At 42.1% G+C, this 19,311-nt stretch overlaps 2 protein-coding genes across 2 annotated transcripts in view; one reads left to right on the forward strand and one right to left on the reverse strand.

Moving 5' to 3' along the window:
- The window catches only part of LOC106611151 (interleukin-17F), a 22,162-nt gene continuing 2,851 nt past the window's right edge, over nucleotides 1–19,311 (forward strand). Inside the window, exon 1 of the mRNA XM_045723567.2 lies at nucleotides 1–301. The gene's annotated coding sequence lies outside the window, so the exon portion shown is untranslated. The remainder of the gene's footprint in view (nucleotides 302–19,311) is intronic.
- Nucleotides 972–2,361, reverse strand: LOC106611214 (interleukin-17A). The gene is made up of 3 exons (XM_014211192.3): nucleotides 2,195–2,361; nucleotides 1,666–1,841; nucleotides 972–1,431 (listed from the first exon to the last, which is right to left on the reverse strand). Exons 1-3 carry the CDS (start codon nucleotides 2,243–2,245, stop codon nucleotides 1,200–1,202), a joined length of 459 nt encoding a protein of 152 aa, XP_014066667.2. The 5' UTR covers nucleotides 2,246–2,361; the 3' UTR covers nucleotides 972–1,199.

Here is a 19,311-nt window from a genome sequence, read left to right on the forward strand (position 1 = left end):
TTTTTCTTTCAGCCTTTGAATGAATACAACGTCACCCGGTTGGAATATTATCGCTATTTTACGAGAAAAGTCGCATAAAAATAGATTTTAAACAGCGTTTGACATGCTTCGAAGTACGGTAATGGTATATTTTGAAAATTTTTGTCACGAAATGCGCTCGCGCGTCACCCTTCGGATAGTGACTTGAACGCACGAACAAAACTGAGGTATTTGAATATAACTATGGATTATTTGGAACCAAAACAACATTTGTTGTTGAAGTAGAAGTCCTAGGAGTGCATTCTGACGAAGAACAGAAAAGGTAATCCAATTTTTCTTTTAGTAAATCTGAGTTTGGTGAGGGCCAAACTTGGTGGGTGTCAAATTAGCCGTAAAGGCCGGGCTATCTACTCAGAATATTGCAAAATGTGCTTTCGTCGAAAAGCTATTTTAAAATCTGACACCGCGATTGCATAAAGGAGTTCGGTATCTATAATTCTTAAAATAATTTATGTATTTTGTATACGTTAATCATGAGTAATTTAGTAAATTCACCGGAAGTTTGCGGTGGGTATGCTAGTTCTGAACATCACATGCAAATGTAAAAAGCTGTTTTTTGATATAAATATGAACTTGATTGAACAAAACATGCATGTATTGTGTAACATAATGTCCTAGGAGTGTCATCTGATGAAGATCATCAAAGGTTAGTGCTGCATTTAGCTGTGGTTTTGGTTTTTGTGACATATATGCTTGCTTTGAAAATGGCTGTGTGATTATTTTTGGCAGGGTACTCTCCTGACATAATCTAATGTTTTGCTTTCACTGTAAAGTCTTTTTGGAATCGGACAATGTGGTTAGATTAACGAGAGTCTTGTCTTTAAAATGGTGTAAAATACTCATTTGTTTGAGAAATTGAAGTTATAGCATTTTTGAGGTATTTGTATTTCGCGCCACTCGATTCCACTGGCAAGCGTCCCACCTAGCCCAGGGAAGTTAAAATGCTTTTATTGCTCAAGTGGAAAACATTTATGAATACATAACATTTTAATGGTGATATTTTACTCAATTATTCACAGTCAATTCTTCTGGCTTTGTGGGATCAACAAATATTGGACTTCCTTGGAAGCTTTAAATTAAAATACATGAAATAACATTTTGATTGAATTAAATTAATAGCCAAACAGAAAGACCATACATATACTGTTCTGCAGACTACATCAAGAGGTTCTAGCCCAGGCACAGGTGCACCCCACGGCCACGGACAGGAAGGAGACGCTGTAGCACTTCCTAGTGGCTGAGATATGGAGCACCAGGACCTTCTGGTAGATAGGTACAGAGTTCTGCCGGTAGCCCACGACCTGGCTGCTGTTGGTGGGGTAGACACAGTACATAGAGCTACACTTGGCCTCCCAAATGGTTGAAGGAATACGGTTCTCCACTGTAATGGGTCTAGAGAAGGAACAGAAGGAGAGAAACCACTTAAGCAATAAATCAACAACAAATATTTAAACAGTAAAACTTACTAAATACTGTTTTAAGGGATAGTTTTCACAGGCTTTCCTTAGAGCTTGAAAATAACATTTTAAGACAGTCGCATAACTCCTCCCGAAGTCAGCATTTCTGAAAACTATCCCTTTAAGTACAGTATCAAATACTTTAGTGTATGTGTTGCTGTAAACTTACTTCCAGGTCCAGGCGGACAGGGAGCGTGTGTTGATGTTCCCGTTTCCCTCTGATTCCTCTGAAGGAGTCTTGTAGTAGTCTGAAGGAATGGTCAGTGTGTCCTCACACCTCTCCTTCTCCCCCACCTTCCCTTTGCCCATTGTCAGGCCCAGCAGCATAGACACACAGCACACAACCTGAGGATGGGAAGAGATGGAAATACAAGTAAATATTACAAGTTATGTAACAAATTAATAGTGCTGAAACTTAAGCAGAAACAGGCCGGATAATCAAAAACCATGGGACAGAAACTATTCTACTTGCATTTTCATCAATTAAATGAATATATTTGTCCAAATCGGATGTGATGCTGCAGTGTACTAATGAATACATGAGGCAATTTTTTTTTTAATATAAGATAAATCAACCAGCACATCAGAAGTATATGGCAACAAAAGTATGGCAAATGAATCAATTATTACCTGTGATTTTCAGTATAACAAAAAACCTTAGTAGTTGCTTTCTCACACATGCTGTCTATTTTACTCACCAGGTATTTCGACGTGTTGTTTTTGAGCTCCATCTCTGATGTCTTCCACATCCTTCTGTCTCCCGGAGTGGTGTATTTATATGATTGCCTTGAGTGGAGGAACTGCAAGTACTATTGATTAGAAATGATAATATTACATTTTTTAGCTTTGACCTGCATATCGATGGTAGACCATTGGAAACAACGGGAGATTCTGCAGATCTAAGTTAGTTGGCCTTGTCACCTTATCTACTACCAATGTCTTTGGGTGTTAAAGGGCATTTCCGCTACTTTTCAACCTCATAGTCATTATCTCCAGCACCATACCAGTGTGAAAATGGCGCGTTTTATATGATCTGTGTTTAAAACGTTTTGAAAAAATGCTTCTCTGTAACCAGTGGCGACCGGTCATCCTGTTTTGAGCCCCACATAGTATTTAGCAAAAAATAAATACAATAAAAATAATATTTATTTTGTGGGAGGGGGGGCCTTGCCTGTTTTGCATGTTATTTTGGCATTAATACATGTCACATATCAGTTTGAAAACAATGTAAAAAAATATATATATATTTAGTTGTTTTTTTTTGCCATGTGTGTGTGTGTGTGTGTGTGTGTGTATATATGTATGTGTGTGTGTATATGTGTGTGTAAATATATATATATATATATATATGAGTTAATAAAGCCGCATACAAACATGGTCTCTTTTTTGTTTTCTTGAGTAAGGCAGGTGTTTCAGCAGAGCTCAGTGGTTTCTGTGGTGGTGGGGCAAGACAGCAGAAAATACGGAGCGTTGTGCCATGATTAGCTCAGTGTTCTGTCACTCATGGGGACACCACATCACTGCCAAGACTAATAGGCTGACCACACTGCTCGCGTCGCGTGCGCAAGCATTGCAAAATAAATGTAGAAATCTATGTTATTCAATTATTTCACCCACACTGCTCGCGCATGTCAACGAGTGTCTGCGTTGCCAAGGGCTAAAATAGAACTCCTTTCTATTTCTGACGCAGATCGCGCTGCAAGTCCTGCCTCTCCCATCTCCTCATTGGTTTATAGAAGCAGGTACCCACGTGCCATCAACTCATTGGTTATACCCACGTGGGTGATTGAAAGATGAACTGTGTTACCGGTTGGTGTAGGAATACTATGAACGTTTAGATGCCAATCAACATATAAGTTCAAAGATGAAAAAGCCTGGAAGGAGGAAAGATGACTAGAAACAATTCGGTTGACCGTTTTATGTGTGGATTAATTGTCGGAGTAGAGGACCTTGTGTATTTCAGGTAAAATAACAACTCAATGTTTATATCCCAGGACAAATTAGCTAGCAACAGCAAGCTAGCTAAATAGGACAAATTAGCTAGCAAGTGCAAGCTAACTAGCTAAATTGCCATAAATGTTTTATGCTTTTCGACCTGCTCCCAAATTAATGTAATTGGTTCAGAGTTTGTTTTGATATTTTAACCTGCGTGTCGTGATCGCGTTTGTTGTAGGGGGACAAATTAAATGTATGCATGATGGTGCACACGCGCAGCCGGTTTGGGTTCCGTGTAAGCGTAGACCTCGAAAATTGTAGCCCTTGAGTGCTGCCATAGAGTTGCATTAGAAGTGCCCATCCAAGAAGGCTCAAGGTCATTGGCCACAGATAAAAGGACGTCAAATCACGTTATATCAGCAGTAGCTTTGATTGGACTGACATGTTAACATCATACTTTCAAAATCTTACCTAGCAGTCATCATCATGAATCAAGACGACAATCTACTGGCAAATCTTTTTAACCCTTGTCATATGAAGAGAAATAATGAAGATAGATTATAGATAAAACACATTGGTGCTCATCAGCCATTGGACGTAAACATTACACAGCAAGGGGGGGACCAGTACGGAGAAATAATGGGGGAAAAAATGTATGAAATGTATGCATTCACTACTGTAAGTCGCTCTGGATAAGAGCGTCTGCTAAATGACAAAAATGTAAATGTAAATGTATGAAATGTATGCATTCACTACTGTAAGTCGCTCTGGATAAGAGTGTCTGCTAAATGACTAAAATGTAAATGTGAAATTGCAAATTCAACAATGAGTGGTTTGGACGGAATCAGTGACAGTGGCTGTGTGGTCCCAAATCTGGGATTAAGGGGCTCTTTACCAAGTTTAAAATGATAAACAACAACCTTGACTTTGGCCATGCTGTCAATGAGGCATGATTTGTGCCGCGCTCAAAACAACTGTTAACTTGGAACTGCGAAAACTTGACTTCAGTGAGTTCAAGACAACTGGGAAGTTGGAAAACAAATGAGCTGCGACTGGGAAAATAAATTTTGAACGGTCATCCAACTCGGACTTGTAAATCCGACCCCTTTCTAGAGCTACGACCAATGACGTCATCAAGATTCGACTTCGTTTTTTTTCCAAGGTCCCAGTTGTTTTGAAAGCACATCAATCCAGATAATGCCATACATTGATGAAAAATGTTTCACATGAAGGACCGCCGTGCCACCTTCCCGTTCAAGTGAACACAGCACAACAAGGTGAGTCCAAAAATATATTGTAAGCTACTGCATAAATTATGTAATATGCCAGGGAGGTAGGTATACTGTAGCTAAGAATGTAATACTAAGTGTATGTTGTTTTGTAGTAAGATGTTAGTAGCCCATCTGCCTCTAATAATTTTGGTCTATTTACCCCTCTTAATTTTGCCTACTGTTCTGACTTGTTGGTGCACATGTAGCCTATAACCTGTTTTAGAGAAATGTAATCATTGAATATTGTAAGAGCTTTCATTGTCTGCTTATTCCCATTTTATTTATCCTACGGTTCTGACTTGGTGTACAGGGAGAACACTGTAAGAATGGCCCATGTGCTCAATTCTGTCGCTGTACATTTCAAAAGTGCTAAACAAATAGTTATATTGACTATGTTCGTCCTAGCTCGCTCATTAATGTCTTAATCAAAATTACGGATTGCCTCTTAACCGCCTGCCCCACCAAGATTTATATGCTAAAATCGCCACTATCTATAACATCACAGGGTAGGATTAAAAGTAAGAAAAACTGTGATTTTCAAGACTAACGAGTTTCTAGCCAGAGGTAGGGTATTTTCTTGCTCCCCACATCACCGCAGATCTCATAGTGTTTAAAAATTACTGCTTTTGTGCTGTTGAAAATGAGGTTGAAAAGTGGTTGAGTTGCCCATTAAAACTGGATTACTAATTTCCCTCACGGATATTGTGCACCCTGTAAATAAAATAAAATACAATTTTATGCACATGGTTAGCAGATGTTAATGCAGGTGTAGTGAAATGCTTGTGCTTCTAGTTCCGACAGTGCAGTAATATTTAAAAAGTAACCTAACAGTTCCCCAACAACTACCTAATACACACACATCTAAAGGGGTGAATGAGAATATATACATTTAAATATATGGATGAGCGATGGCCGAGCGGCACAGGCAAGGTGCAATAGATGGTATAAAATAGTGTATATACATGTGATATGAGTAATGTAAGACATGTAAACATTATTAAAGTGGCATCGTTTGAAGTGACAAGTGTTCCATTTATTAAAGTGGCCAGTGATTGGGTCTCAATGTAGGCAGCAGCCACTCTGAGTTAGTGATTTCTGTTTAGCAGTCTGATGGCCTTGAGATAGAAGCTGTTTTTAAGTCTCTCAGTCCCAGCTTTAATGCATCTGTACTGACCTCGCCTTCTGGATGGTAGCGGTGTGAACAGGGAGTGGCTCGGGTGGTTGTTGTCCTTAATGATATTTTTGGCATTCCTGTGACATCGGGTGCTGTAGGTGTCATGGAGGGCAGGTAGTTTGCCCCCGATGATGCATTGTGCAGACCGCACCACCCTCTGGAGAGCCTTGCGGTTGAGGGTGGTGCAGTTGCCGTACAAGGTTGTGATATAGCCCAACAGGATGCTCTCAATTGTGCATCTGTAAAAGTTTGTCAGGGTTTTGGGTGACAAGCCAAATATCTTCAGCCTCCTGAGGTTGAAGAGGCGCTGTTGGGTGGACCATTTCAGTTTGTCTGTGATGTTTACGCCGAGGAACTTAAAACTTTCCACCTTCTCCACTACTGTCCTTTCGATGCAGATAGGGGGGGCTCCCTCTGCTGTTTCCTGAAGTCCACGATCATCTCCTTTGTTTTGTTGATGTTGAGTGAGAGGTTGTTTTCCTGACACCACACTCCGAGTGCCCTCACCGCCTCCCTGTAGGCTCTCATCGTTGTTGGTAATCACACTACTGTTCTGCTGTCAACAAACTTGATGATTGAGTTGGAGGTGTGCATGGCAACAGTCGTGGGTGAACAGGGAGTACAGGAGGGGGCTGAGCACGCAACCTTGTGGGGCCCCAGTGTTAAAGGTCAGCGAAGTGGAGATGTTGTTTCCTACCTTCACCACCTGGGGGCGGCCCGTCAGGAAGTCCAGGACCCAATTGCACAGGGCGGGGTTGAGACCCAGGGCCTCCAGCTTGATGATGAGCTTGGAGGGTACTATGGTGTTGAATGCTGAGCTGTAGTCAATGAACAGCATTCTTACATAGGTATTCCTCTTGTCCAGATGGGATATGGCAGTGTGCAGTGTGATGGAGATTGTATCGTCTGTGGACCTGTTGGGGCGGTTTGCAAACTGAAGTGGGTCTAGGGTGGCCGGTAAGGTGGAGGTGATATGATCCTTGACTAGTCTCTCAAAGCACTTCATGGTGACAGAACTGAGTGCTACGGGGCGATAGTCATTTAGTTCAGTTATCTTTACCTTCTTGAGTACAGGAGCAATGGTGACCATCTTGAAGCATGTGGGGACAGCGGACTGGGATATGGAGTGATTGAATATGTCCGTAAACACACCAGCCAGCTGGTCTGCGCATGCTCTGAGGACGCAGCTTGGGATGTCGTTTGGGCCAGCAGCCTTGCGAGGGTTTACACGTTTAAATGTTTTACTCACGTCGGCCACGGAGAAAGAGAGGGGGAGCGCAAGACGGTGGCACTGTAGCCAGTCCTTGTTAGCAGGCCGCGACGGTGGCACTATATTATCCTCAAAGCAGGCAAAGAAGGTGTTTAGTTTGTCTGGAAGCGTGATGTCAGTGTCCGTGACATGGCTGGTTTTATTTTTGTAGTCCGTGATTTCCTGTAGACCCTGCCACATACGTCTCGAGTCTGAGCCGTTGAATTGCGACTCCACTTTGTCCCTGTACTGGCATTTTGTTCCCTTTCTTGCGAAGGGAATAACTACACTGTTTATATTCAGCCATATTCCCAGACCTCTTTCCATGGTTCAATGCAGTGGTTCACGCTTTCAATTTTGCGTGAATGCCGCCATCCATCCACGGTTTCTGGTTAGGGTAGGTTTTAATAGCAACAGTGGGTACAACATCTCCAAGGCACTTCCTTATAAACTCAATCACTGAGTCAGTGTATAGATCGATGTTGTTCTCTGAGGCTGACCGGAACACATCCCAGTCCGCATGATCAAAACAATCTTGAAGCGTGGATTCCTGTTGCTCAGACCAGCGTTGAATGGTTCTTGTCACTGGTACAAGATGGTCGGATTTGCCGAAGGGAGGGTGGGGGAGGGAGGGCTTTGTATGCATCGCGTAAATTAGAGGAGCAGTGATTCTTAGAAGGGATGACTAGATTATATGATCTCTTGTGTGGCTCTGTTTGCTTCTCCTAGTGCAATGTTCTTGATTGCTGGTCATGGGGACCTACAGTTTGTGCATGCTTTTCTTACAGCTCAGGGCCCAGTTTCACGAGAGCGATGGAATTTAGGTTTAGGAGTGTTTTAACGATGCATCTTTCCTACAATGGCCGAAGATGTAACATGCGTTTCCCAAAGCACCACACAGAGATGACAGTTGCTAAGTGCATTGTTGGAGCATGTCTCAACTGATAGGATCGAAAGAAAGTCAGGGCTGATCTTGGATCAGTTTTCTCAATTTAAATGTTACCTTAACATTAGCATTATGTCACAATACTGATTACGGATCAGTTCCTATTACCACCTACAGCTGCAAATATCGAGGGCGCTTATTCTAATGCTTACCTAATAAAATGCACTAAGTCACCATTAGGCTACACATTACACATCATTAAATATATTGAGACAAATTACAGACAGTAGCCTACAAGTAGGAAAATGGAACTCAATTGATTGTATTGATTGTATGAAATGTATTTCGATAGGACTGAAATAGGCCTATAGCCTACTGTATTTATATTTTAACACAGTCATCTCGTTTTTTACTTCATTCATGCTTGTTTGTATCAATTGCAAAGACATTGGCAACTGTATTTATAGTACATTTTGTTCTGAAGTTATCAGCTGTCACAGAGAGCTGGATAAACCATGTGATTCTATGATTAGCGGAGATCTTCTATGTATAAAGTGACACGGGAGGGCAAAAAAGCATCTAACGATGCACTGTTCTATGAGTGGTCTGAGGCAGGCAGTAAATTTTGAGCGTTTTCAAGTGAAATATTAATAGCAATGGTTTTGGGAGATTAAACGTTGCTCTTTTGAAGTTTCTAACTATGAACTTAGCCTTAAAATGCTTTTGGGGAACAGGGCCCATCTCTGCAAAAAACACACCTGATTCAACTAGTGAACTCATCAAGATCTTGTTAAGGTAAATCGTGTACTATTGCTGGGCTGGAATGTAAGCCTGCACACACAGCGGTTATAGTGGATGGTCATTCCTGTAGCCAGTTGCATGCATCTATCTTCTTATCTCAGTGATCAACCACATAGGTTGAAAAGATCATATCAGAGAAGCAACGGTTGTGTGATACTCCTACCTCCTCCTACCCGGTTGTTGTCTAGTCATTCCCGTACACACTAGGCTATGAACTACACAACAGCTTTGCTATCTATCTCTCCATCTAGACGAAACTCTGTTCTAAATAGATGCCTCCAATGATATAGTTTCCCCATGTGCTCTCTACCACTCAACCACTGCACATCATCACACAGATGAGTGAGAGGCTGACTGCATCCAGCCACTGTCCTATTTTAGAACAGGCTACATCTACATCTACCATCTACCACCACCCAGAATGAGAGCGAGAGATGGAGAGAGAGCTCTTACAGGTACTGTACTATACAGTACTTTCCTTTATGGACTTCACCAACTTCCTGTGTCTTTCCTGCTGGTCCTGCCTCTTCCTGTGATGCCACCTTGTCACCCTGTGTGATGTGGTTCCTGTTGAGGTCTCTGTCAGAAGGTGTCGAGGTGTCATTCTGAGTCTGCTGCAGTGACTGGTTAGAGTCTTGCGTGTTGCTCAGGGCCTGTACAGCTTGGAAGCGTATCAGCACTTCTGTGACCCCATTTTGTCTGGAGAGAGGATGTGTGCATGTCGATATATAAAATGCGGCTTATTTATCTGCTACCCATGAGACAACAAAACACAAATAAAATAAACATTTTATTTGGAGTGCGGAGTGCAATAGAGATTGCCTCATCTGTGGATCTGTAGGGGCGGTATGCAAATTAGAGTGGATCTAGGGTGTCTGGGATGATGGTGTTGATGTGAGCCATGACCAGCCTTTAAAAGCATTTCAATGGCTATTTGATGAGAGTGCTACGGAGCGTTAGTCATTTAGTCAAGTTTCCTTGGCTTCTTGGGCACAGGGACTATGGTGGTCTGCTTGAAACATGTAGGTATTACAAACAGGGCCAGGGATAGGTTGAAAATGTCAGTGAAGACACTTGCCAGTTGGTCAGCGAATGCTCTGAGTACGCGTCCTGGTATTCCGTCTGGCCCCCCGGCCTTGCGAATGTTAACCTGTTTAAAGGTCTTACTCATATCGAGCGAAATCACACAGTAGTCTGGAACATCTGATTCTCTCATGCATGGTTCAGTGTTGCTTGCCTCGAAGCAAGCATAGAAGGCATTTAGCTTGTCTGGTACAGTAGGCTCGTGTCACTGCGCAGCTCGCGGCTGGGTTTTCCTTTTGTAATCCATGATAGTTTGCAAGCCCTGACATAGCTGGGGTGGGAGGATTGGATCTTATTACTGTATTGACGCTTTGCCTGTTTGATGGTTCATCGGAGGTTGTAGTGGCATTTCACATAAGCGTCCGGATTAGCATCCCGCTCTTTGAAAGCGGCAGCTCTTGTCTTTAGCTCAGTGAGGATGCTCACTGCCCTATCCCATCTGGGAAAGAGGAATACCTATGAAAGGATGCTGTTCATTGACTATAGCTCAGCCTTCAACACAATAATACTGTACCCTCCAAGCTCATCCTTAAGCTCGGGGCCCTGAGTCTGAACCCCGCCCTGTGCAACTGGGTCCTGGACTTCCTGACGGGCCGCCCTCAGGTGGTGAAGATAGGAAACAACACCTCCACTATGCTGATCCTCAACACAGGGGCCCCACAACGGTGCGTGCTCAGCCCCCTCCTGTACTCCCTGTTCACCCACAACTGCGTGGCCATGCACACCTCCAACTCAATCAAGGTTGCAGATGACACAACAGTAGTAGGCCTGATTATCAACAATGACAAGACAGCCTACAGGCAGGAAGTGAGGGCCCTGGTGGAGTGGTGCCAGGAAAACAATCTCTCCCTCAATGTCAACAAAACGAAGGAGCTGATCGTGGACTTCAGGAGACAACAGATAGAGCACGCCCCTATTCACATAGAGGGGACCGCAGTGGAGAAGGTGAAAAGCTTCAAGTTCCTCAGTGTACACATCACTGACAATCTGAAATGGTCCACCCACACAGACAGTATGGTGAAGAAGGCACAACAGCACCTCTTCAACCTCAGGAGGCTGAAGAAATTTGACTTGGCAACTAAGACCCTCACAAACTTTTACAGATGTACAATTGAGAGCATCCTATCGGGCTGTATCACCACCTGGTACGGCAACTGCAGCGCCCAACGCATCACCAGGGGCACAGTGCCTGCCCTCCAGGAAATCTACAGCACCCGAGCCAGGGCCTGTTCACCCCGGTATCATCCAGAAGGTGAGGTCCGTACTGGTCTATCAAAGCTGGGACCGAGAGACTGAAACAGCCTCTATGTCAAGTCTATCAGACTGTTTAAATAGCCATCACTAGCCAGCTACCACCCGATTACTCAACCCTGCATCTTAGATGCTGCTGCCCTATGTAAATAGACAAGGAATCACTGGTCACTTTAAATGGAACACAATTCATTTTAATAATGTTTGCATACTGTTTACTCATTTCATATGTATATACTGTACTCTACTGTATTTTAGTCAATGCCACTCAGACATTTCTCATCCTAATATTTATATATTTCAGAATTTAATTATTTTACTTTTAGATTTGTGTGTATTGTTGTGAATTGTTAGATACTACTGCACTGTTGGAGCTAGGAACACAAGCATTTTGCTATACCCCATAACATCTGCTAAATATGTGTATGTGACCAATACAATTTGCTTTTATTAGATTTTTGTAATCCATGGCTTCTGGTTGGGGTATGTACAGTCACTGTGGTGATGACGTTGTTGATGCACTTATTAATGAAGTTGGTGACTGATGTGGTACTCAATGTTATTGGATGAATCCAATAACTCATCAATGTTATTGGATGAATCCCAGGACATAGTCCAGTCTGTGCTAGTGAAACAGTTCTGTAGCTTAGCATCCTGTTTGAGTTTTTGCTTGGAAGCAGGAGGATAGAGTTAGAGGGAGGGCCTTGTAAGCATTTCTGTGTGTGGAGTAAAGGTGATCTAGAGTTTTGTCGCCTCCAGTTGCACTGGTGACATGCTGGTAAACATTAGGCAAAACGGATTTCAGTTTCCCTGCATTAAAATCACAAACACTGCATCTGAATGCGCATTGTCTTGTTTGCTTATGGCCATATACAGCTAGTTGAGTGTGGTCTTAGCATTGGTTTGTGGTGGTAAATAGACAGCTACGAAAAATATAGATGAAAACTCTAAGTAAATATTATGGTCTACAGCTTATCACGAGCTTGTACCTGGAAACAGCTGATTTTTAATGGAATATCTACATAGGCATACAGAGGCCCATTATTAGAAGCCATCACGCCTGTGTTCCGATGGCACATTGTGTTAGCTAATCCAAGTTTATAATTTTATACGGCTAATTGATCATTAGAAAACCTTTTTTGCTATTATTTTAGCACAGCTGAAAACTTTTGTCCTGATTAAAGAAGCAATAAAACTGGCCTTCTTTAGACTAGTTCAGTATCTGGACCATCAGCATTTGTGGGTTCGATTACAGGCTCAAAATGGCCAGAAACAAAACTTTCTTCTGAAACTCGTCAGTCTATTCTTGTTCTGAGAAATTAAGGCTATTCCATGCGAGAAATTGCCAAGAAACTGAAGATCTCGTACAACCACTGTCACACCCTGATCAGTTTCATCTGTCCTTGTTATTGTCTCCACCCCCTCCAGGTGTAGCTTGTTATCCCTAGTGTATATATCCCTATTTCCTGTCTCTCTGTGCCAGTTTGTGTTGTATGTTCCAAGTCAACCAGTGTGGTTTTCCAGTTCGCATGCCTTTTTCTATTCTCTTTTACAAGTCCTCCCAGTTTTGACCCTTGCCTGTTTTCTGGACTCTGAACCTGCCTGCCTAACCATTCTGCCTGCCCTGACCTCGAGCCTGCCTGCCACACTGTACCTCCTGGACTCTGAACTGGTTTTGACCTTTTGCCTGTCCACGACCATTCTCTTACCTACATCTTTTGGATGTAAGATATATCAAAGACTCAAACCATCTGCCTCCCGTGTCTGCATCTGGGTCTCGCCTTGTGCCCTTACAACCACGTCAGCCACGTCTCTGAGAAACATAGGATATTACAGTTTTTCAGGTCCCTTTGATACGATATTCTTGAACAACTTTCATCCAGTTTGTTTTCCAGTAACTGCACATTTGCCAACAGAACGGAGGTCAATGGCGTCTATTTGTTTGCTGACGTAGTCTCGGCAGGATGCCATTTCGCCTGCCTCTTTTTCTGCCGCTACTTCCTCTTTCAAGTCCCGGGCATTAGGGCCTGGTCTGGAGTAAGCATAACATCCAGAGCTGCCAACTCGTTGAAGTAGAAATTCTCATCCAAATCGAGGTTAGTGATCGCTGTCTGATGTCCAGAAGCTGTTTTTGGTCATAGGAAATGATGGCAGAGACATTGTGTACAAAAAACATTAAGATCAGCTTCAAGAAAACACAAAATAGCGGAATTGGTCTGGAGCCTGTATGGCGGCTGCTATCCACTTAGAGAAGTCAGGAAAGGAAAGAGATATTTGTGACTTGTTCTCAGCTCTTGATTGACCAGTGTAACTCACAGATAACCAGGTTTTAAATCCATATAATTGATATAAAATGCAATAGTTCAAAAATATGTTTTACAATTGTTTTTGGGGTCAGGTGACGAGGTTCCTAGATATTACTTAGCCCGCACTGGTAGGTTTAGTGGAGGAAGAAGAAGCAACTTCAGAGATTCCTGGATGTTTAGAAACCCCCATGTAGCTTAACCCTGGGCCTGACGTTCATATTTCCTCTGACTGTGGTGTCATAGATTGTCGCACTGTGTTGACATAACAAGTAGAAAGTCCTAGAAGGTCTGAGCCACATAAAACACAGGCAAGCCTTTCTGGAGTACCTGAACTGTCACTCTAAGATCTCTCGCTTTCCATTACTTTATGTATCGCAAACTGAATATCAAACCGGTTACAGTTTTGCAACTATGAGAATATGACCTTTTACTTCAGAAAGGGCTGTAAATGACTCGCCTAAAGCTTTTGGATTTTTCTTGTAACTGAATCAAACCAATGTGTCTGGCCTAAACTCAGTCCTTTGTTGTGACCAAAGGGGAACTAGTCATGTCCAGGCCCACTATTTGGGACACACTGTGTTAGGGTTCAGCTCTGTACAGTGAAAGGAATCATCCAAAACGCATCTAGATGTTATCTATCATGAATAGTTGGGAATCTACCCTTGCTGTTTTGTAAATGCCAATTGATACCAAAATATAACTACATTGTCTCGATATGATGTTGAACACGATCCGGGAGTGCAAAACCATGACAAAGCAATGTGAAATGTAAGGATGGAAACTCACGGTGCGGTCCTTCTGAATCTCTGCGTTTTGGTTACATAGTGATCGGCATGACAATCCAGGTCAGAGGCTGGTTTTATTATGTTCTGAGTGTTGACGCGTGGGCGTATCAAGAGCGAGGAAGCGTACGGTGTCTATGATTGCATAGTTGTATTATTACTGTTATACGATTTTAACTTTGCTATTTTCCCAGGACAATGAACATTGAGTCCTCAAAAATATTTTGATATCAAATTGCAGACAGACATACATCATCATTTGAAGCACATGACCAAATTAATTCCTCCCCTGGTGGGATAATAAAGTTGATCTGATCTCCAAAAGTCAGACTCAAATGATAATCACATGGCTTGACAATGGCTGTTTAAACTGACATGCTGTTGCTGTGACATAGATATCTTCTTACCTATCAGAGCTATTCATGACAAACTCTGGCCCATAACCATACATCTTGCCACAGCTGGCTGGTTGGCTAATGTCAGTATAAAATTATTTGGCAAACACTTTGTTGAGCCCTACATAAGTGATTTCTAGGCATAGACTAGAAATCACTGGGCACTTTAAGGAATGGAACACTAGTCACTTTAATAATGTTTACATATCTGGCATTACTCATATGTGTATATACTGTATTCTATACTATTCTACGGTATCTTACTCACTTAATAATGTTTCCATATCTTGCATTAATCATATGTGTATATACTGTACTGTATTCTATACTATTCTACAGTATCTTAGTCACTTAATGTTTACATATCTGGGATTATTCATCTCATGTGTATACTATTCTACGATATATTATTCACTTAATAATGTTTACATATCTGGCATTACTCATCTCATATGTATATACTGTTTTCTATACTATTCTACTGTATCTTAGTCACTTAATTTTACATATCTGGCATTATTCATCTCATATGTATATACTGTTTTCTATACTATTCTACTGTATCTGTCTGTTCTGCTCTGATAGTGCTCGTCCATATGTATATTGTCATAATTCATTCCTACTTAGATTTGTGTGTATTGGGTATATGTTGTGTAATTTGGTAGACATTACTTGTTAGATGTTACTGCACTGTTGGAGCTAGAAGCAAAAGCATTTCGCTACACCCGCAATAACATCTGCTAATCACGTGTATGTGACTAATAAAATCAACTACATTTTTATTTGTCACGTGTCGAATACAACAGTTACCGTGAAATATTGACTTACAAGCCCTTAACTAGCAATGTAGAGTTTTTAAAAAGTAAATACGAAAATAAATTAAGGAAAAATAGTAACACAATAAAATAACGAGGCTTAATACAAGGGGTAACTGTACCGAGTCAATGTGCAGGGGTACGGGCTAGTCGAGGTAATTGGTACTGTACATATTACAGTATCTCAATCAAAAGTTTGGACACACCTGCTCATTCAAGGGTTTTTATTTATTTGTACTATTTTCTACATTGTAGAATAATAGTGAAGACATCATAACTATAAAATATGGAATCTTTTAAGCAAAAAAGTGTTAAATCAAAATATATTTGAGATTCTTCAAAGCAGCAACCATTTGCCTTGATGACAGCTTTGCACACTCGAGGTAGTCACCTGGAATGCATTTAAATTAACAGGTGTGCTTTGTTAAAAGTTAATTTGTTGAATTTGTTCTTATACCTAAGATAGCCCTATTTGGTAGAAGTCCATGTTATGGCAAGAACAGCTTAAATAAGCAAAGAGAAACGACAGTCCATAATTACTTTAAGACATGATGGTCAGTCATTCCGGAAGATTTCAAGAACTGAAAGTTTCAAGTGCAGTCGCAAAAACCATCAAGCGCTATGATGAAACTGGCTCTCATGAGGACCGCCACAGGAAAGGAAGACTCAGAGTTACCTCTGCTGCAGAGGATAAGTTCATTAGAGTTAACTGCACCTCAGATTGCAGCCCAAATAAATGCTTCAGAGTTCAAGTAACAGACACATCTCAATATCAGCTGTTCAGAGGAGACTGCGTGAATCAGGCCTTCATGGTCTAATTGCTTCAAAGAAACCACTACTAAAGAACTCCAATAAGAAGAAGAGACTTGCTTCGACCAAGAAACACAAGGAATGGACATTTTACCGGTGGAAATCTGTCCTCAAAGCTTGCAGACCAGCTGGCTGGTGTGTTTACAGACATATTCAATCGCTCCCTATCCCAGTCTGTTGTCCCCACATGCTTCAAGATGGCCACCATTGTTCCTGTACCCAAGAAGGCAAAGAACTGAACTAAATGACTACTGCCCAATAGCACTCAGTTCTGTCATCATGAAGTGCTTTGAGAGACTAGTCAAGGATCATATCACCTCCACCTTACCGGCCACCCTAGACCCACTTCACTTTGCATACCGATCCAACAGGTCCACAGACGACGCAATCACCATCACACTGCCCTATCCCACCTGGACAAAAGGAATACCTATGTAAGAATGCTGTTCATTGACTACAGCTCAGCATTCAACACCATAGTACCCTCCAAGCTCATCATCAAGCTGGAGGCCCTGGGTCTCAACCTGGCCCTGTGCAATTGGGTCCTGGACTTCCTGACAGGCCACCCCCAGGTGGTGAAGGTAAGAAACATCTCCACTTCGCTGACCCTCAATGCTGGGGCCCCACGAGGTGCGTGCTCAGCCCCCTCCTGTACTCCGTTCACCCACGACTGCGTGGCCATGCACGCCTACAACTCAATCAAGTTTGCATACGACACAACAGTAGTGGGCTTGATTACCAACAACGACGAGACAGCCTACAGGGAGGAGGTGAGGGCACTCAGAGTGTGGTGTCAGGAAAACAACCTCTTACTCAACATCAACAAAACAAAGGAGATGATCGTAGACTTCAGGAAACAGCAGAGGGAGCAGCCCCCTATCCACATCGAAGAGACAGCAGTGGAGAAGGTGGAACGTTTTTTTCTTTTTTTTTAAGGTCCTCGGCGTACACATCACAGACAAACTGAAATGGTCCACTCACATAGACAGTATGGTGAAGAAGGCGCAACAGCACCTCTTCAAACTCAGGAGGCTGAAGAAATGTTTCTTGTCACCCAAAACCCTGACAAACTTTTACAGATGCACAATCGAGAGCATCCTGTCAGGCTGGTACGGCAACTGCACCGCCCTGAAACGCAAGGCTCTCCAGAGGGTGGTGCAGTCTGCACAACGCATCACCGGGGTCAAACTACCTGCCCTCCATGACACCTTCAGCACCGGATGTCACAGGCAGCCCAAAAAGATCATCAAGGACACCCCCCAAGCCACTGCCTGTTCACACCGTTACCATCCAGAAGGCGAGGTCAGTACAGGTGCATCAAAGCTGGGACCGGGAGACTGAAAAACAGCTTCAAGGCCATCAGACTGTTAAACAGCAATTACTAACTCATTAGAGGCTGCTGCCTACATTGAGACCAAATCACTGGCCAATTTAATAAATGGGTCACTTGTCACTTTATACAATGCACTCTAAATAATGCCACTTTAATGTTTACCTATCTTACATTACTCATATCACATGTACAGTTGAAGTCGGAAGTTTACATACACCTTAGCCAAATACATTTAAACTCAGTTTTTCACAATTCCTAGTAAAAATTCCCTTCTTAGGTCAGTTAGGATCACCACTTTATTTTAAGAAAGTGAAATATCAGAATAATAGTGGAGAGAATAATTTATTTTAACTTTTTTATTTCTTTCATCACATTCCCAGTGGGTCACAAGTTTAAATACACTCAATTAGTATTTGGTAGCATTGACTCTAAGTTGTTTAACTTGGGTCAAACGTTTCAGGTAGCCTTCTACAAGCTTCCCACAATAAGTTGGGCAAATTTTGGCCCATTCCTCCTGACAGAGCTGGTGTAACTGTCAGGTTTGTAGGCCTCCTTGCTCGCACATGCTTTTTCAGTTCTGCCAACAAATGTTCTATAGGACTGAGGTCAGGGCTTTGTGATGGCCACTCCATTATCTTGACTTTGTCCTTAAGCCATTTTGCCACAACTTTGGAAGTATGCTTGGGGTCATTGTCCATTTGGAAGACCCATTTGCGACCAAGCTTTAACTTCCTGACTGATGTCTTGATGTTGCTTCAATATATACACATAATTTTCCTACCTCTTGATGCCATCTATTATGTGAAGTGCACCAGTCCCTCCTGCAGCAAAGCACCCCCACAACATGATGCTGCCACCCCCGTGCCTCACAGTTTGGATGGTGTTCTTCGGCTTGCAAGCCTACCCCTTTTTCCTCCAAACATAACGATGGTCATAATGGCCAAAGAGTTCTATTTCTGTTTCATCAAACCAGAGGACATTTCTCCAAAAAGTACGATCTTTGTCCCCATGTGCAGTTGCAACTGTAGTCTGGATTTTATGGCAGTTTTGGAGCAGTGGCTTCTTCCTTGCTGAGCGGCCTTTCAGGTTATATCGATATAGGACTCATTTTACTGTGGATATACATACTTTTGTACCTGTTTCCTCCAGCATCTTCACAAGGTCCTTTGCTGTTGTTCTGGGATTGATTTGCACTTTTCGCACCAAAGTACGTTCATCTCTAGGAGACCGAACACGTCTCCTTACTGAGTGGTATGACGGCTGCTTGGTCCCATGGTGTTTATACTTGCGTACTATTGTTTGTACAGATGAACGTGGTACCTTCAGGCGTTTGGAAATTGCTCCCAAGGATGAACCAGACTTGTGGAGGTCTACAATTTGTTTCTGAGGTCTTGGCTGATTTCTTTTGGTTTTTCCCATTATGTTAAGCAAAGAGGCACTGAGTTTTAAGGTAGACCTTGAAATACATCCACAGGTACACCTCCAATTAACTCAAATGATGTCAATTAGCCGATCAGAATCTCCTAAAGCTATGACATATTTTTCAGGATTTTTCCAAACTGTTTAAAGGCACAGTCAACTTAGTGTATGTAAACTTCTGACTCACTGGAATTGTGATTAAGTGAAATCTGTATGTAAACAATTGTTGGAAAAATGACTTGTGTCATGCACAAAGTAGATGTCCTAACCAACTTGCCAAAACTATAGTTTATAAACAAGAAATT

The sequence above is a fragment of the Salmo salar genome, chromosome 09 (assembly GCF_965601325.2).
Source record: "Salmo salar chromosome 09, fSalSal1, whole genome shotgun sequence".
NCBI classification, from domain to species: domain Eukaryota; kingdom Metazoa; phylum Chordata; class Actinopteri; order Salmoniformes; family Salmonidae; genus Salmo; species Salmo salar.